We start from the raw sequence: 20,844 nt of genomic DNA on the forward strand, positions 1-20,844 counted from the left end.
GCGCTGAATCGAGAATGGAGTCGGAGAATGCGTTAAGGTAAAAAACAATTTTTAATCCTTATGCTGATAGCTGTATTAAATAGCTAGGAAGGTATAATCTATTTGCTTGTTTTAATGTATATCTGTTTTGTTTTTTTGTTTATCTTTTCATTTCTTCGGTTGCTTCCTGGTTTCTGGCCTAGGCTAAATTAAAACGGATATGTGTTTGTTTACACCCGCCGACATCAAATCCGATCTGCTAAAAACTGACAGATGGGGATCCGTTTCCCATCCATTTGGTGGATCAGATGACAGTTGGGTGTAAACGGACAGGTCGTCCATTTACATTCACCTACCCATAGAGCAGAGTGGGCTGTGTCTGTCTTTGCATGAGCGGACATGGGCCAGCCATCCGCCTGCTTAGTGGGGATCTGCAGACAGATTCCCCGCTGACCTGGCGGAGTCCATCCCATGTGGAAGGGGTCTTCAATAGTGTTTTTGGTTTGTGGGTCTCGGATACACTTAAGTTCTGCTTTAACTGGGGTTTTCAGCATGGATCAAGGGTCTCCCTGCTTGTATTTGTGAAGCAGCTTCACCTTTAATGTTGCCAGCCGATATCCATGTTGGGTCATTTACACTTATCTCTTTGGCATTTATTTTGATGTTCTAGATCTGTTCTTTGCACCATTATCTGTGACTTGCCTGGTTTCCCTTGCCTTCATAAATTTAGCAATTTTCTCTGTTTCAGGATGTCATGGAGCTGCTGGAAAAAAGGGTCAAGTCTCGCTTCTCCCACAGACAAATCCATCTGTTGAACTCGTTCAGCTTCTCTGAATACCGGGATATTTTTAAGGAACTTCTTTCTCTAGCTTCTGGATTTCCAGATATGAACTTTGCTGAGCAATGGAATACAAGTATTCAGGTAATAGACAGAACACAGGTGTATGCTATGCTGTTCTTGCCATATATTGTGGTACCTCATATTGTATTTCAGAACTCCACTGACTGGTAATCTTTTTGTAACCTACACTCACCGGCCCCTTGGTTGGTATTGGGTACGCCTTGTGCTGGTACCGTTTGGACCCCCTTTTTGCATTCAGAACCGCCTTAATTCTTTGTGCATAGATTCAACAAGGTGTTGGAAACCTTTCTCAGAGATGTTGGTCCACAGTGACATGATAGCATCACACAGTTGCTGCACATCCATGATGCAAATCTTTCATTCCACCGCATCCCAAGGGTGCTCTATTGAATGGAGATCTGGTGACTGTGGATACCATTGGAGTACAGTGACCTCATTGTCATGTTCAAGAAACCAGTGGTGAGATGATTTGAGCTTTGTGACATGGTGCATTATCCTGGTAGGAAGGCTGCCGCTCCAGGTGAGCACACTAGAACAATCAATGTCCACTCAGAAACCAATGGGTGCCGGCAATGCACAGGATATGCAAAAGAAGAAAGATATGGACAGCCGCACTCCAATTTCTTAAAAAGACGTGCCCTTTATTGGGTAAAGGAAAAATGCACTACAGGTATCGGCACACAGTGGGAAAAACAGCTGACGCGTTTCGCATTGGATATCAATGCTTAGTCATAGCTGACTAAGCATTGATATCCAATGCGAAACGCGTCCGCTGTTTTTCCCACTGTGTGCTGATACCTGTAGTGCATTTTTCCTTTACCCAATAAAGGGCACGTCTTTTTAAGAAATTGGAGTGCGGCTGTCCATATCTTTCTCCTTTTGCATATGGTGCATTATCCTGATGGAAGTAGCCAACAGGAGATGGTTACTTTGTAATCATAAAGGGATGGACGTGGTCAGCAACAATACTCAGGTAGGCCGTGGTATATAACCTCCTTGGCGCTATGAATATGTCAGATTTCAGGAAAAGTTTGTATATGGAAACTTCTGATCTAATGGCTTTAATACTTTGGCCTGAAACAAGCTTATGATGATCAGTAGACCAGACTTTGGTCTGACTTGCTGCAATCGATGTTTAGCCAGCAACTCAAAAAATGACAAGCGCAGGCTGGGTTTACATATATACGAATTGAATGTGTTTTTTTTTTTTTTTAACCGCATCCAGTTCGCATAACTGCTTTCAATGGAGCCTGTTCACACATGTCGTGGTGGCTGCAGTGCGGTTTGAAAAAGGGCACTGTGTGTTTTTGGGTCTGCAAATTTAGGGGGAAATTCTGCGCTAAATCATATGTGAACAGAAATACTCCAGACTGCAAGCTGCAGCTGGACATGTGTGAACCCATCCTTAGACCCCATACACGCTATTATTACAATCTGCAGGTTGTTGTCTTCAGATTTACCAAAACCATGTAGTGGAAGGGCCTGCCTGATTGCATACAAATTGAAACTCTTATGCGGCATACACACAATCATTTTTCGGCATGAAAAAAACTTAGTTTTTAAAAAATGTCATTTAAAATGATCGTGTGTGGGCTTCACATCATTTTTCGGGTTCTGAAAAACGACAATTTTTTTTTTTCTTCGAACATGCTGCATTTTTTACCGACGTTTTAAACTATGTCGTTTTTCGGGTTGTAAAAAACTATCGTGTGTGTGGGCTAAAACGACGTTTTAAACCTGCGCATGCTCAGAAGCAAGTTATGAGATGGGAGTGCTCGTTCTGGTAAAACTACCGTTCATAATGGAGTAAGCACATTCATCACGCTGTAACAGACAGAAAAGCGCGAATCGTCTTTTACTAACAGGAATTCAGATAAAGCAGCCTAAAGGGTGGCGTCATCCGCATGGAACGTCCCCTTTATAGTGCCGTCGTACGTGTTGTACGTCACCGCGCTTTGCTAGAGCATTTTTTAAAAACGACCGTGTGTGGGCAATGTCGTTTTAATGATGAAGTTGGAAAAACATAGTTTTTTCTACATGCCGAAAAACGTAGTTTTTTTCAGGCCGAAAAATGATCGTGTGTATGCGGCATTAAGGTTTGACCTCGTATATGGTTTTGGTAAATCTGAAGATAAAAATCTGCAGAAAATCTAATGGTGTGTATGGGGCCTTAGTCTGACAGCCAGGCAACCTGTTTTTTTAAAGCAGAACATCGTGAAAAGCTAATGGGCACAACTGAATCCAGCTTTGTAATCACAAAGGCGTTGTTAAATGTACCTAAATTTGTCTTTGTATGAACTTGCTTTACAGCAAAGCTCATGGCTCTGTTTTTCCCTTTTTAGCGTAAGGGAGGGTTATAACCCCTGTTGTGTTTTTTGCCCATCTATGTTCCATTCAAGAGATTCCCCTTCACTCCTGTCACCTAGCCAAAACAGGAACTGAGGGTGCCCTTGGTTGTCACCAATGTTACCAGAGCTGGTATCCCCATAGGAAGATATCCCCTCTATTCCGGTTTTGTTGACAACTCAAAATTTGGAATCTTATTTCACCTTTACTCTTGGTGATAATGATAAACAGGACAACTGGAGAGAATTAAAGCGGCGTTCCACCCAAAAGTGGAATTCCGCTTAATCCACTCCTCACCTCCTTACATGACACATTTAGCATGTCATTTTATGGGGGGAGGGGGGGGGGTTTCAGGAGGAGTGGGGCTTTTTTTTCCACTTCCTCCTTCCGCCCAGGGACCGCTAAGGCGATACGTCCTATCGCCTTTTGGCGGCCCCTCCCTGTAGGCGAACGCCTGGGACACGTGACAGGTCCCAGGCGATCGCCTGTCCAATCGGGTACCTTGCGTATGCGCAGTGAGTGCCCGGCCGTGAAGCCGAAAGCTGTCACGGCCGGGTGCCCACAGTTAGGATGGAGGCGCCGGCAGAGATGGGGGGAGAGGAGCTGAGCTCCGTGCCTCGCTGGACAGTGGAGCAGGCAAGTCTGTGTTTATTAAAAGCCAGCAGCTATGCTTTTTGTAGCTGCTGACTTTTAATAAACATCAAAAAAGGCTGGAACTCCGCTTTAATCTCCCTATTTCTAATTCCTCTTCACCCTGTCCAAAAGAAAAAAAAAAAACATTGGCCTTTAGTTATACTTTATGTGAAGGTTCTGCAGGAAAAAAAATCGGGTCCCATTCCCTGCTAAACAGGACTGTGCTCTGTGGCATGCTGTGTAAAGTTCAGCAGTAGATGGACAGAAAAAAACGTTGTGGTCTTCTTTTTTTTTTTTTTTTTTTTTTTTTAATGTTTAGCTGCTTCCTTATATTTAATGTGTGTATTTAGCAGTTTGCCTGGAGGCCCTTACAGTGGAAGACTGACCTAGCCCTAGCAAGGTTGTTTGATGCAAAGACTTTGAATGTTTCTGTTTTATAGAGTCTCCATGAAAATAAGACTGTGGAAGACATCCTGCAGAAACAATTTAATGCTTCAAAGGATCTCCGATCACTGCACATGTTGTTGGTAAGTTGTTTATACGAGTTGTAATTAATATTATAACTATAGTCTAGTATTAAAATAAATTTAAAGAGAGAACGAGCGAAAAGCAAAAAAGGGTTGCAGCATGCTAGGATGCCCTGGTTGCTGTCATTAGTTTTATTACAGCAGTTGCTTTTTACCATTTCACCTTTTCATTGGGAGAGAGGGTGAGTAAGTGAGAGTAAGTACCGTATTTATCGGGGTATAGCGCGCTCCCGCGTATAGCGCGCACCCCTAAAGTTGCCCCGAATTCCTGTGGAAAAAAGATTTTTTGTACTTACAGTTTTGGTGTCTTACGCGGCCTCGTCGGGTGTCCTCTTCGTCGGGTCCGGCGTCCTTCTGCGGCGTCCTCCCCGCTCGTTTCCCGCGCCGAGTTTGAATACTGCGCCGACATATACAGAGCGCAGTACACTCGTGCATAGTCGGGCAGGCTTGGCTACTCTCGCGCTGACGTCCTGTATGTCCAGGACGTCCGCGCGAGAGGAGCCGAGACTGCCCGACAATACACGAGTGTACTGCGCTCGGTATATGTCGGCGCAGTATTCAAACTCGGCGCGGGAAAGCGGGTATCAGCGTATATCGCGCACCCACGATTTTGCCCTGATTTTCAGGGCAAAAAAGTGCGCGGTATACACCGATAAATACGGTATATCGTATATGCTGTAATAAAACTAGTGTCGCATCATCACAGAAAGTTGTATTAGGGTGGCCTTTCCAGATGCCCTGAATTCAGGGCATCATTGCCACACACATGTAGACTGTGCCTGCACTACCGTGGGATGCTGGGGGAGTGGTCTATCAACATATTGCCGTTGCCATTTTACAAGCCCGTGGCTTGTCTGCACCTGGAATGGGTAGTTCCTAGTGTTGCTCACTGCTTTCTGGATTGGCCACACTGCCTCTGTTCATCTCATCCAGGAAGGTAAGTGGCAATCTCAGCTACCGGGTTAAAGATGTGTTGCTCCTGCCCTATTGCAGTTAGGATTCCTCCACTATTGGCAGAGGTCACCTGATCTGTCAATAACACATCCACAGGGGAAGCAGTAGCTAGAGAAGGAAAGAGGGTAAGTTGACAATTTCAAATAGAACATAGTAGCATATTATTAAAGGTGTAGTTCGACTCCGGAATTGGGAAGCAAGCAATTCATCATTCAAAAGGTATTTCCATGGCCATGCATAATATTACTATATAAATGATTTGATATACATAGCTTTACCACAGATGCTCTTTAAGATTTAGTACTGTATATGCTGCTTCTTATTTATTTTTTTTGCTGCAAATCTAAACACTATTTGTTGTTTTACTCTACACAGCATTCCTTTAAATTACAAAGTGCCTTACTCAGTATTCACTATACATTAATGCATAATAAACCATATATCATTTGTGCATTAATATACAATGACCCGTATATCCATTACAAGTATGAAGAAACCAAATAGTGTCCTTGCAATATCAAGATGCTTGCAATATAATATTTTCATCAATGAAGTGCCATCCAGTGCATTATTTGTCTTCATTGAGTCACTCCACCCTCCATGTCGCCACCACCTACAATACAGAGAACTCGCTAGAACCCCGGGACCCCTCGATTAGAGTGGGTCACAATGCACTTTATGCCCTCCGGGGATCAGTCATTCAGAAACAAGACCAGATATTTTCTCTCCAATATCGTCAGACATCTAGGAAAAAACAAGAGCTTCAATAATGTAAAACCTTACTATTTTATTAATGGTGCACCACAATAAAACTACATGCTTAACCCCATTATATTATGGAGTTTTTAGACAGTATTGGGCCAGATTCACAGAAAACAAGGCGCACATTATGCCGCCGTAGAGCACACACTGTACGCTACGCCAACGCAGCGCAGAGAGGCAAGCATTGCATTCAGCAAGCCAGTGCTCCCAATGCTGCGCCAGCGTAGCATGGGTTTCGAAGGCGCACGTCGGCGTAGGTGGAAGTGGGCGTGAACCCATGCAAATGATGGGCCGAGCGCCAGACAGGTACGTATCACGAACTGGGCATGCGCCGTGACGTGGACGCACCCATATGCGCCTGCTCGCAACTACGCCGGCAAAACTGCCTAAGCTACGCCGGATCACTGCGTACGCCGTGAACATAACGTACGCCCAGCCAGACACACGTCAAACGCACAATATGCCGGCTTGTGTTCCCTGGTGCAGACCTAAGCATGTCTGTTGCTGGGTTGCACCTCCTTTATGGGGAATGACTTTACGCCGGACGTACAACTTGCACACATCTCGCGTAGCATGCGCCGGGCACACGCACGTTTGTAAATCGCTGTATTTCCCTCATTAGCATGTTTGAATGGCTAATCAATGGGAGCGGCACCATGCTCCCAGCCTAAATGTGCGCCCACTCTACGCCGGCGTAAGCAAGATACGTCGGCGGGGTGTGGCCTGTTTTTAGGCGAATATCTGTTTGTGGGTCTGGCGCACAGATACGACGGCGCACATTTGCACTTACGTCGGCATAACCTGTTATACATCAGCGTAAGTGCTTTGTGAATCTGGGCATATAACTTTCATGCAGCCCAATTAATGTACGCTTATTGGGTTTCTTTTTTGCCAAAAATCTGTAGAAGAAAGAAGATTTTTTTTTTTTTTATTTGATACGTTTTATCACACAATCCATTTTATTTTTTATTTATTTTTTCGTTTTTATATAATAAAAAAATTAATAAAGCCAGTGGTGATTAAAAATCGCCTAAAGAAAGCTCTGTTTTTGTGTGGAAAAAATGATATACATTTTGTTTGCGCAGTGTTGCATGACCATGTAATCGAAAGCTAAAGTAGCACCATGTTGAATAGCAAAAAATGGCCTGGTCATGAAGGGGTTACAATTTTCCAGAGATCAAATGGTTGGTGCACAAATGATATATGGTTTATTATGTATTCATGCATGGTGAATACTGAGTAGGGCACTTTGTAATTTATAGGAGCGCTGTGTAGTATAAATAACATAATTTCCTGACACTTTTTGTGTTCTACACAGCAGCTACTAATATATTCACTGCTCAAAAAAATTAAAGGAACACTTTTTGTTAATCAGAGTATAGCGTCAAGTCAATTAAACTCTTGGGATATTGATCTGGTTTGTTAAGTAGCAGAGGGGGTTGTTGATCGGTTTCAGCTGCTTTGGTGCTAATAAAAATTATTAGGTGCACTAGATGGCCAACAATGAGACACGGCCTCCAAAACAGGATTGGTTTTATAGGTGTAGGCCATTGACATTTTTTTTACCTACTCCCCTTTTCTGCCTGTTTTTTACTAGTTTTGCATTTGGCTGGGGTCAGTGTCACTACTGATAGCATGAGGCGATACCAGGACCCTATAGAGGTTGCACAGGCAGTCCAACTCCTCCAGGATGGTATTGCCAGAAGGTCTCGAGAGCATGGAGGAGATTCCAGGAGACAGTTACTATAGGGGAGCTAGACAGAGCTGTAGAAGTTCCTTAACCCATCAGCAGGAACAGTATCCGCTTCTTTGTACAAGAAGGAACAGGATGAGCACTGCCAGAGCCCTACGAAATGACCTCCAGCAGGCCACTGTTGTGAAAGTTCTGACCAAACAATCAGAAACAGACTTCATGAGAGTGTCCTGTGGGCCTTTTTGCTCACTGCCTGGGACTATGCAGCTTGATTGGCATTTTGCCATTGAACACCAGAATTGGCAGGTCTGCCACTGGCGCCCTGTGCTTTTCACAGATGAGAGCAAGTTCACCCTTAGCGCATGTGACAGATGTGAAAGGCTCTGGAGAAGCCGTGGAGAATGTTGTGCTGCCTGTAACATAAAGCTGCAGGATTCGTCATTAAAAAATTGCTATCTGTATTCAAACCCCCCTCATGATCTTAATCCAGCATTTCCATGATTCATGTAACAAGTGCAGAGCTGTTCTCTTCTCACAGCTGTTAAACTATGCTGGCTGCTTTTTTATTTTATTTATTTATCACATTGCTCAGCGCTGAGCGATAAAAAGACGTATCATTCGGTTCTTTTAGGTCAAAGGAATGAACTTCGGTCTGCAAATGAGATCAGTTTAACCACTTTAAGACTAAGCCTTTTTCTGACACTTGTTGCTTACAAGTTAAAATCGGTATACTTTGCTAGAAAATTACTTGGAACCCCCAAACATATCTTTTTTTTTTTTTTTTTTTTAGCAGAGACCCTAGAGAATAAAATGGCAGTCATTGCAATATTTTATGTCGCACTGTATTTGCGCATTGGTCTTTGAAACACAATTTTTTGGAGAACAAATACATTTCAATGAGTTAAAAAAACTAAAATAAACAGTTGCACCAATTTTTTTGTATAATGTGAAAGATGAAGTTACTCTGAGAATCGTGATCTTTACTGTAAGCAAAAAAAAAATATTGTGATTTCTCATTTTATCCAGAATTGTTCAGCATGACTGGTTTGGTGGTGGGTCAGTGATTGGTCTGGAAGGCATATCCATGGAGGGACGCACAGACCTCTACAGGCTAGACTATGGTACCCTGACTGCTATTGGGTATCGGGATAAAAACCTTGGATCCATTGTCAGACGCTATGCTGGTGCAGTGGGTCCTGGGCTCCTCCTGGTGCCCGGCCTCGTGAGAGTATGCAGCCAGTCCCTAGAGGATGAAGGAATTTATACTCCCACGCTTGCCTGACCTAAATCCAGTAGAACACCTCCGAGACATTGTTTCGGTCCATCCGACGCCGCCATGTTGCACCTCAAGTCTGTCCAGGAGCTCAGTGATGCTCTGGTCCAGATCTGAGAGGAAATACCCCAGGACACCATCCGTCGTCTCATTTAGGAGCATGCCCTGACATTGTCAAGCATGCATACAAGCACGTGGGGGCCATACAACTAAATACCATTTTGAATTGATTTTCGGGGTGTCTTTGAATTCAGCTGTAGGTTGAAATGATGTGGCGTCCGATTGTTCCTAACACATTACCCAGTCCATATCAGTATAGATATCCAGCATGAGATTTTTCCCCCATTGAGATCTCATGTGTTTTCAAAATGTTCCTTTCATTTTTTTGAGCAGTGCATTTTTATTATTTGGAGGGCGGGTGAGTTAGGAGTTTAAATGTATACAAAAAAGCCTTTAACTGAATATTTATTTTCCAGCTGCTGGCTTTGTGTCGAGTATGCGCGTCTCACCCTCATCTGAATGCAGCGGACTTTGTAGAGGCATACAGGCTTCGCAGTGTGGACTCAAAAGCCAATATTCTGCATGGTGAGAACGATTTGTATAGACCACCGATTGTTCTGTGGAACCCCAGGGTCTCTCCAGAGGTTACTAAGGGGGGGGGGGGTTCCTTCAGCTGTGGCTAATTACATCACATTTGATGGTGCCTACAAAATTCCAGGGCAAACGCTACCAGGCAGAATCAATGGCATGACACCAATGATCTTTTCACAGGTATAGAATGTTTGAAGGAAAAAAAAAATAATTTAAAATTATCTTTAGAGATGACATTCTGACAACCACTGTTGGGGGGGGGGGGGGGGGGGGGATTCTTCCCAATGACCGCCAATGAATTCATTTTAGCAGGGGTTCCCGGAGATCTGAAAATTATTTCAAGGGTACCCAAGGTAAAAGGGTTGAGAGACTTTTTTTCAGACTATTGCTGCTTGTGCAAGGGCAATATCTCATGACTCAAATCCTGCAGAGCTGCAAAAATGAGCTTATACTGCTCTCTGTTGGTCTGTGTGGCAAACATGTAGAAATATTGTTGCTTTATATATAGTGAGGCAGAAGTATAAATTCAATATAACTTTTTCTTGCATTCGATATAACTTGCACTTGCAGCACCCTCAATGCAGTTAAATATATTTTTAAACCCTTTTGGGTGGGGGGGTGGGGGTTGACACGTCACAACTTTACTAAAACTGGAGAGTGCAAAATCCGGTGCAGCTCTGTATAGAAACCAATCGGCTTCCAGGTTTTATTGTCCAAGCTTAATTGAACAAGCTGACGTTTAGGCCTCATTTCCACTGGCGTTTTTACAGCCACTTTTCTGAGCGTTTTTTACAGCTTAAAAACGCCTGTCCATGTTATTCTATGGCATCATGCCCACATAGACGTTTTTGAGCTGCAAATGGCATAGGCGTTTTTGAGCTGTAAAAAAAACGCAGGACCAGGGCGTTCTGAAGCTCCAGAGTAGAGCTGTAAAAACGCCAGACGTTCAAAAACGCTCAAAAACGCGACCGCGGCATTTTTAAAGCTGCAGCTCACAACATTTTTTTTTTTTTTTTACAAAATAAACATGGACAGGCGTTTTTAAGCTGTAAAAAAGCCTAACAGTGGCTGTAAAAACGCCAGTGGAAATGAAGCCTTAGAAGCTGATTGGCTACCATGCACAGCTGCACCAAATTTCAAGCGCTCCAGTTTTAGAAAATGTCCCCGTATATTACCAAAATTCATGAACATCTGCCCTATGTATGTATGTATGTATGTATATATATATGTATATATGTATGTATATATATATGTATATATATATATATATATATATATATATATATATATATATATATATATATATATATATATATATATATATATATATAATAATCTATTTAGGATTTTTGTTAAAAAAAAATTGGAGGGTGGAACTCCACTTTAAATACCCCCCTAGCTCTTCGCACACTAATACTAGACACAAAGGGATTAAAAATGGTTAATGTTGATTGAGAGAGTTTAGTTCTGAGACTTCTGCTTTTATTGTAATGTGTTTTAGAATCCGGTTTAAATTGAGGTCTGTTGGCTATCTGGAAAACTGCGTACTGGGAAATGTATTAAACAAAGCTGTATGTGAATGGTTGACTGCTGGTTTATTGCTGCTGTTATTATGGTGATTTTCACTGGTGTGTCTCATCTGCAGGCCTGTCCGTTTTGGAGATGTGTTTAGTAATCGCTATGAAGCACTTACAAGATACCTACCAAGGGGAGCCTTTCAATTTCCAGATGGTCCACAATGGTAAGATCAGTTTTTCTATGGTAAAAAGGTATCCATGTGATTGATTTGCAATTATTTTTCCCTACCTTCAGTCTTTTGAATATCTTTGTTGTGACCCATTAGATTTCAGCAGCATTGGTCACTAACTTTACAATCTGCTGTTGGAGGATCTCGAGGCTAATGGAAAAGCATATTGTTCAAAACGGAGACACTAAAATTGGTTAACAAAAATAACCCACACCTTTGTTTACCTCCTTCATTTACAGGACAGTGTCTGGCATCCTGAAAAAGAGAGGCTGATTTACTAAAGGAGTTGAGAAAATTCACTAAAAATTCACTCAATACATTGTAGTGGTGGTGACTTTAAAGGGGTTGTAAAGGAATTTATTTTTCCTAAATAGCTTCCTTTACCTTAGTGCAGTCCTCCTTCACTTACCTCATCCTTCCATTTTGCTTTTAAATGTCCTTATTTTTTCTGAGAAATCCTCACTTCCTATTCTTCTGTCTGTAACTCCACACAGTAATGCAAGGCTTTCTCCCTGGTGTGGAGAAAACCTCATGAGGGGGGAGGGGTGAGCAGGCAAGTCAGGACACTCTCTACTTTGCAAATAGAGAAAGGAACTGTGTGTTAGTGGGCGTCCTGACACTCCTGCTCGCCCCCTCCCCCCCCCTCAAGAGGCTTTCTCCACACCAGGGAGAAAGCCTCGAATTACGGTGTGTAGTTACAGACAGCAGAACAGGAAGTGAGGATTTCTCAGAAGAAATAAGGACATTTAAAAGCAAAATGGAAGGATGAGGTAGGTGAAGGAGGACTATTTAGGGAAAACATTTTTTTTCCTTTACAACCCCTTTTAAATTCACTTTTAAGTTTGCTTTAAATACCCAGTTGTGTATAGATTAAATCAATTAACAAGACTTTGCTTTTTAACATGGGTGGTTGAACCATGTCTTCAATGTGACGACATAGTAAATGTAGTAAATCTGTTTCTGTTCACCCCCTTCACAGCAAAGCTTCCTTAAAATAAAGTAGAGGAATCCCGGAGCAACTGTGTGTTCCTAGAAGGAATGTTTTTTTTATTTTTATGAAATTGTCGTGTTTTGCTGGTGGTTTAAAAACAAATATGTACCAGAAAGAAGACCGCTCCACCCACATGTGGGGAGTTCTCTGGAATCTGCTGTACGATTGAGTAAACTCTTTTAACTCATCACAGCTACAGTGTTTGCTGGGTCATTGTCAATCAGTCATTGGGCTTTTAGCCTAGGGTCACTCTTACAGCGGAATTAAAATCGTGCGAGTTTAGATAAAATTGCACGACTTCATATCCACATGTCAGTCCGACTTCGGGAGCAACTCCAGAGACATCTGTGCGGGTTCCTGCACAGATGTCTATTGAAATCGCATCCGAAGTCACCAAAAGTAGTACAGAGACTACTTTTGGGAATCAATGCAGCATTGCACCAGATCAGACGGTGCAATTGCTGACGATTTGGCATGTCAAATAGCATCAATGTGAACCTTGGATTAACTACTGGGAGAACGTTTATGGAAGTCCTCGGGTCCTCCGGCCACTGGGGGGCAATGCGTGTGCCTGGCGGCCACGATGTCCGCCAGGTACCCACAATCGGCCTTTACACAGACAAGGACGTGGATCCGTGTGTGTAAACACAGAGATCCACGTCCTGTCAGGGAGAGGAGAGCGATGCTGTGTCCCTGGTACATAGGGACACAGATCGGTCAGCTCCCCCAGTCAGTCCCCTCCCCCCACAGTTAGAATCACTAGTAGGGAACACATTTAACCCCTTCCTCGCCCCCTAGTGTTAACCCCTTCCCTGCCAGTCACATTTATACAGTAATCCATGCATATTTATAGCACTGTTCGCTGTATAAATGGTCCCAAAAATGTGTCAAGTGTACGCCATATTATCACAGTCCCGTCAAAAATCGCAGACTGCCGCCATTACTAGTAAAAACAATGTCATAATTCTGTCCCCTATTTTGTAGGCGCTATAACTTTTGCGCAAACCAATCACTATACACTTATTGCAAATTTTTTTTTTTTTAACCAAAAATATGTAGAAGAATACGTATCGGCCTAAACTGAGAAAAAAATCTTTCTTTAAAAAATAAATAAAAAAATGGGATATTTATTATAGCAAAAAGTAAAAAATATTCATTTTTTTCTAAATTGACGCTCTTTTTTTGTTTATAGCGCAAAAAATAAAAACCGCAGAGATGATTAAATACCACCAAAAGAAAGCTCTATTTGTGGGGGGAAAAAAAGGACGTTAATTTTGTTTGGGAGCCACGTCGCACGACCGCGCAATTGTCGGTTAAATCGACACAGTGGCAAAAGTTGAAATTTCGCCTGGGCAGAAAGGAGGGGGTATATGTGCCCAGTAAGCAAGTGGTTAATTATGACTTGCACAGCTATTTACAAAATGATAGCGAAAACCTCTAATGAAAAAAACATGGAGGCTGCCAACATTGCCATTCACCATTCATTCAAGTGCTTGTTGTCCCGCCACCCATGACTAGTGTTTAGGGCCGGGTTCACACTATGGCGAATTGAATGCGGGATCTCCGCATCCAATACGCAATAGCAGGAGAATGTGAATCCCTCTCTATGGAGCCGGTTCACACATCTTCGATCGCCCTCTGCGTCTTTTGGTCCGTTTTTTATGCCTGAATTCAAACAAAAATTTGGGCTGAAATCGGACCTGAAACGGTGAACCAGGACGCACTGGACCCCTGCTGGGAGCCGCATCAGCATTGGGTGTGAACAGAGCCTGGGAATTGGCATCCTGAAAATAAAAGCCAGATAAAGGCTCCTCAACTATCTTTTATCTTCTCCCTTTTTTTTGTATGATTGAAATATTGACATCAGCTGAATAATGATGGCCAGGCAACTAGCATTTCATAACTATAGCACAACCCTTGCAGCCTATTTAGTCCCCTAGTATAGTGCAGAAAGTGGTTGTATAGAATGTGACTTGTTTTTCATTGAAATGTTCATTTGTATACATTTCTGTTGCTGCAGAATACCAGAAGTTTGTTCAGAGGAAGGCTCATTCCGTGTATAACTTTGAGAAGGCTGTAGTGCTGAAGGTAGGAGGTTTCCAGTATTCTTTGTATTTGGGATATTATTGTACTACTGAGGGGGTTGGGCTACCTTGTAGTATTTTCATGCAGATGGGTCATGATCTGTAAGTACACATCGCCATCTAGTGGAAACATTATAGACTGCGTCACTATAGTATTTTTGTGATGCACATTTAAAATAATTTAGAGTAACATTTTTCTTAAAGTCGTTTTTGATGTTAATCTCACTTCAAGTTTTTTCTTTTCATTATTAAATATGTTTAAACCGTATATAACGAGAAAGCGCTTTATAAAACCCTAATCCACTTTTATTCACTATAATTGCACACGTATAGAAAATAAAACTTGAAATGCACACCCCAGTGTGTGTGTGTGTGTGTGGTGTGTTTTTTTTTTTTTTTTTTATTCTTTTGCATATATATTCTTAGCTGATGCTGGGATGCACTGTTCTCAGCATCCTTGTAATGTAAGTACAGGGAAACTTAGTGACCCTCCCTTCCAGGAGACACATCCATATGATGCCCTGCACTCACAGAAAGCTACGAGTAAGCATCACATGATGCGAAACATGTCAGCTCTTTTTTCCTAGTCCACTTCTTGTTTGACTGCATGAATTTTGGCTGTTTTTTTCCATATGAATTTTTGTTGTTTTGAATAAAGACATAGTTTTTTTTTAGGAGTGCGGCGATCCAGGATTTTTCTTTCATCCCATGCTAATTGAGCACAGCCAGCACCCTCTTGGTTTGTTGGGACGGATTCAACGGGGATTGATTGTTTTATAGAGCGGTATACTTTTCTTCACTCTCAGAATGAAGGTTGAATGAAACTGGATGAGAATCAGCACTGGGTCTTCTGTGGTGCACAGCACCAGAGAGAAAGGAGGGGAGCATTGCAATAGGAGCTACGTCTTTTATTTTTAGAATTGGGATGCATAAACAAAAGGAAACTTGTGCTTTAACCACTTAACCCCCGGACCATATTGCTGGTCAAAGACCACAGCACTTTTTGCGATTCGGCACTGTCGCTTTAACTTACAATTGCGCGGTCGCGCGACGTGGCTCCCAAACAAAATTGGCGTCCTTTTTTCCCCACAAAAAGAGCTTTCTTTTGGTGGTATTTGATCACCTCTGCGGTTTTTAGTTTTTGCGCTATAAACAAAAATAGAGCGACAATTTTTGAAAAAAAATATTTTTAACTTTTTGCTATAATAAATATCCCCCAAAAATATATAAAAAAAATCTATTTTTTTTTCCTCAGTTTAGGCCGATACGTATTCTTCTACATATTTTTCGTAAAAAAAAATCGCAATAAGCGTTTCTTGATTGGTTTGCGCAAAAGTTATAGCGTTTACAAAATAGGGCATAGTTTTATGGCATTTTTAGTAATATATTTTTTTTTTTACTAGTAATGGCGGCGATCAGCCATTTTTTTATTTTTTTTATTTTTTTTCGGTACTGCGACATTATGGCGGACACTTTTGTCACATTTTTGGGACCATTGGATTACTATAAAAATGCCACTGGCAGGGAAGGGGTTAACACTAGGGGGCGAGGAAGGGGTTAAGTATGTTCCCTGGGTGTGTTCTAACCGTAGGGGGGGTGGACTGACATGGGGAAATGACTGATCTTCTGACAGGACCGGGAGCTGTGTGTTTACACACACAGCTCCCGGTCCTCACTCTGTAACAAGCGATCGTGTGTGCCTGGCGGCGATCGCGCCCGCCGGGCACTGGAGTCGGGGGGGGGGGGGCACGTGCCCCCTATTGGCTGCTGGGCGAGGTGACGTATAGCTACGTGCTCTTGCCCAGCAGAGCCGACCGGTCGGCAAGCAGTTAAAGAACCATTGAACATAAATCACTTCATATTAAACAATGGGGGTTATTTACTAAAGGAAAAAACACTTTACACTACAAGTGAAACGTGCACTTGGAAGTGCAGTCACGGTAGACCTGAGGGGGACATGCAAGAAAGAAAAAAAAATAATTTTTAGCTTGCACATGAGGGGAAGCTCTGCTGATTTTATCATCCCAATAATTTCAGATTTACAGCGACTGCACTTCGAAGTGCACTTGTAGTTTGCACTTGAAGTGTAAAGTGGATTTGCCTTTCGTAAATAACCCCCATAGTATTAATAATCTTGTGTGATTATGTACAACCTTCAGGAAAACTGAAAATATATCAAATTATGAGTATGTTGATGAAGACGTGACTTCTAGAATAAGTGACACTGTAGAAGGAAATTGCCCGCTGTCTTTTATCTATCCACTCTTTGCAACAAACATAGAGCAGCAGGCTGCACAGAAATAAAAAAGTGGGCCATGTAGATAAAGATATAAAGAGCCAATCAGTGATGGTTAAAGGTTGAGTTTACTGTTACAAAAATATAATTGCACATTTTATTTTTGCTGGTTAAAAAAAAGTGAAATTATGTTGTGTGTGTGTGTGTGTGTGTGTGTAAACTATATATATTTTAGGATCCTGTAAAGCACAGGTGTCAATCACAAGGCCCGCGGGCTGAATCCGGCCCTCCAGGCCATTTCATGTGGCCCTCGCACCTCTCCTGCAGCTGCCGGAGAGCTCCAGCCCTCATCTGGTCCTCCTCCAGACCCCTACTTTCTGCTTTCAAGCAATGCATCCAGCTTCTTCCCAGCAGCAGCATAAGGAAAGGGGGGTACACTGTGATGTAAGGGAAAGTGGGGTACTCAACTTCTGATGGTGGGGGGGCTCTTGACATCTAATATAAGGGGAGGGGATGTGCTGGACATCTAATCTTACAGATACAACCGGCCCTTCTGAGGGCCATCATAATGCTAATGCGGCCCACAATGAAATTGAGTTTGACACCCCTGCTGTAAAGCATTACACCCATGATCAGCAGATCATGGGTGTAATGCCAGGCTCCTGTAGACTGTCTGCCCGTACCTCTGATATGGAGAGGCAGTTACTGAATGACAGGAAGCTCAATGAACTGCCTAGATTGCTCATCCATGTCCTGGTAGTTCATAGATGCCTACCAGCTGTCAGCGGTTGTAGTTCATTGATTCACAGCTTACTGTGAATGAATCATGTGCCTGTTAGGCTGCTTTCACACTGAGGCGTGCAGCCGCGGTCCTATTTGTAGCGCGGCTATACCGGCGTATTTACCGCGATATTCGGGCGCTAGCGGTGAGGTTTTAACCACCGCTAGCGGCCGAAAAAGGGTTAATATCGCCCGCGTTGCAGGCGGTATTACCTTGCTTTCCCATTGATTTCAATGGGAAGGCGCGGTATAGGAGCGGTGAACACCCCGCTCCTATACCGCGGTAAAGATGTGGCTAGCAGGACTTTTGGTGCGCTCCTGCTTGCGCACCGCTTCAATGTGAAAGCCTTCGGGCTTTCACATTGAACACTACAGGGCATGATTTTTCATGCGGTATAGCAGCGCTATTTTTAGCGCTGTACCGCATGAAAAACGCCCCAGTGTGCAAGGGGCCTTAGAGCGGACTCCTGGGCTCTTTTTGAATTATGACAGCGGGTGTTGAGCAGGCAGCTGGTGAACATGTTGCACCCTAAATATGGGTGTAGCATGTTTATAAAGGTGAAATTTACCCAGCAATAATGTTGGGGTATGTTCTACTTCTAGGAATTTTTGCAATATTCTCTGTACCGGTCAGTCACTGGATGAATGTTTTGTCGGGAGGGAAATAACACATTAAGGTTATTACTTTGCCATCAATTCCTTCACTTCTCTTTGCAGCTATTGCATGTCCTCACTGTGTAAACTCATCTTGCATGAATGAGGTTGGGTTCACACCTATGCCAATTAGATGTGGGTTTTCCCCACATCCAATTTGCATAGTGGGAGAACGGGACTTGCTCTCTATGGAGCCTGTTCACATATCTCTGCAGCAGATCCGGTGTGTTTTGCAGGAAAAACGTGTGCCTTTTTTGGCCCATTTCAGGTCCGAATTCGGCCCCAAATTGGGGCTGAAATCTGACCTGAAACGGTGAACCAGGACGCCTACTGTGCGACGGATCCTTCATGGGTGTGAACCCAGGCTCAAGCAGCATCGTTTGGTCTCTAATCTTAAACCTTTGTATGTTTGCTAGGCTTTGGTTAGATGCATTTTCTTTCTGTTTCAGGCGTTTGAACATTTGTACCAGCTGGAACTGATCAAGCCAATGGAAGGCCTTTCTGTACGGACTCAGAAAGAATATAGACTGATGAAACTGCTTCTGGATAACAGCCAAATACTGGAAGCCCTTCAGAAATATCCCAATTGTCCAACCGATGTCCGGCAGTGGGCAATGTCCTCCCTGAGCTGAGAAGATTCATTTTCTGCTTGCTATAAAGTAGAACCTTAAGCATGCAAGATATCTAGATGAGACAAGTGATTTGGCTTTGAAATACTTCAGCATTCAGGTCTCAGAAATCTTTAGTTCTCTGTCCCATGCTGGAGGTGGGCAGTTTTGAGATCAGTCCCTGTAAGAAATTTAAAGGTTAAGTTCACATTTTGGAATTTGTTACACGTTCCAACCATATTCAGGGTGGAACATGCAACAGCAGGTGGGGGGGTCTTCTCTCTGCACCTGCCACCATAATTTAAAGACAGTGGGCTAGATTCAGCAAAGAATTACGCCGGCGTATCCATAGATACGCCGCGTAAATTCAAAGCTGCGCCGGCGTATCTACTTTCTGTATTCAGAAAGCTAGATACGCCGACATTAGCCTAAGATCCGACTGGCGTAATTCTATTACGCCGTCGTATCTTAGGGTGCATTCTCACGCTGGCCGCTAGGTGGCGCTTCCGTTGCTTTCGGCGTAGAATATGCAAATTACCTAGTTACGTCGATTCACAAATGTACGTGCGCCCGGCGTTCGTTTTTTACATCGTTTGCGTAAGGCTTTTTCGGCGTAACGTTGTGCCTGCTTCTATGAGGCGCACTCAATGTTAAGTATGGACGTCGTTCCCGCTTCGATTTTTGAATTTTTTACGTTGTTTGTGTAAGTCGTTCGCGAATAGGGCTGGACGTAATTTACGTTCAAGTCGAAACCAATGACGTCCTTGCGACGTCATTTGGAGCAATGCACACTGGGATATGTACACGGACGGCGCATACGCCGTTCGTACAAAACATCAATCACGTCAGGTCAACACACATTAACATAAAACACGCCCCCCCCCCTTTACACATTTGAATTACGCGTGCTTACGCCGGCCCCATTTACGCTACGCCGCCACAACTTACGGAGCAAGTGCTTTGTAAATGCTGCACTTGCTCCTGTAAGTTGTGGCGGCGTAGCGTAAATACGATACGCTGCGCCACCATAAGATCGGGCGCAGATACCTGAATCTAGCCCATTCTGTACAAGCAGGGTTCTGTCTACGCCGTTCATTCAGTTTTCTGTGAATGAATGTACTACAACTACCATCAGCAACTGTGCCTGATGGCTTGTAGTTCTGAATGAATGTTGAGGGTGCTGATGAATGCTCTTACTTTGTTCACAGACCCTGAAGCTTTCAACAGACAGCCTGTATGAAGGTATGGGCAGAAAGCTGCAGGGCTTGTCTGTAGAAGCCTGACCATTGCACTCCTGATCCACTGATCACAGGTGTAATGCTTATCAGGCTTCTGCAGGATTAAAATTATAAATGCTCATTTAAAAAAATATGTGCATTTGTAAGGTGAACTTATCCCTTTTAAGATCAAATTCTGGATCGCTGAAGGTTTTGAGATATGGGGGGGGGGGGGGGAGAGATTGGAGCAAAGCATGTTGGTTACTTGTTTTTCCTTCCGTGCCCAAATTTTGTACTTAGGAGTTGTCTTTTCTAAAAAGAAATATATATTTTTCCAGAATGTCATTGGCACCATTTGGTGGGACTGTTTTTATCTACAAAGAATGCTTATTTTATGTATATAAATATGTAATGTACAAATCACTGAGTTGATTCTTACTATGTGCAAACTGTGTTTTTTTGCTCATAAGCCTTTGCTCTCTCCTCGCCTCTACATACACAACTCCCAATGCTTGTCAACAACTGGGCTCCTGGTTAGGGGAGAGACGAGTCGCACAGAAGCCAGCTGTGATCTACTTACTTATGCAGATTACATGTGACCTGTTCATTTATTTATTACAGGTATTTTTTATAGTGCGAACACTTTACATGGTATACAGTCACATTAGTCTCTGTGTATGGTCTTTCTCATACACATACAGTAACTACACATACTTTTTGGCAAGGACCAGTTAACCCACCTTCTTTGGATTAACCACTTCCTTACTGGGCACTTAAACCCCCTTCCTGCCCAGAGGACTTTTTGCGATTCGGCACTGCGTCGCTTTAACTGACAATTGCGCGGTCGTGCGACGTGGCTCCCAAACAAAATTGACGTCCTTTTTTTTTCCCCACAAATAGAGCTTTC

At 43.0% G+C, this 20,844-nt stretch overlaps 1 protein-coding gene across 2 annotated transcripts in view; it reads left to right on the forward strand.

Annotated features, from left to right (window-relative positions):
* Positions 1-19,102, forward strand: part of ORC4 (origin recognition complex subunit 4) — a 63,144-nt gene extending 44,042 nt beyond the window's left edge. For both annotated transcript variants that reach the window (XM_040358024.1, XM_040358025.1), the window contains 6 exons: positions 728-901; positions 4,261-4,347; positions 9,506-9,614; positions 11,266-11,361; positions 14,379-14,446; positions 18,562-19,102. In XM_040358024.1, the coding sequence (XP_040213958.1) occupies positions 728-901; positions 4,261-4,347; positions 9,506-9,614; positions 11,266-11,361; positions 14,379-14,446; positions 18,562-18,744 (717 nt within the window). In that variant the 3' untranslated portion in view covers positions 18,745-19,102. The remainder of the gene's footprint in view (positions 1-727; positions 902-4,260; positions 4,348-9,505; positions 9,615-11,265; positions 11,362-14,378; positions 14,447-18,561) is intronic.
* Positions 19,103-20,844: the final 1,742 nt, after the last annotated feature.

This window comes from Rana temporaria, chromosome 6, assembly GCF_905171775.1.
Source record: "Rana temporaria chromosome 6, aRanTem1.1, whole genome shotgun sequence".
NCBI classification, from domain to species: Eukaryota; Metazoa; Chordata; class Amphibia; order Anura; family Ranidae; genus Rana; species Rana temporaria.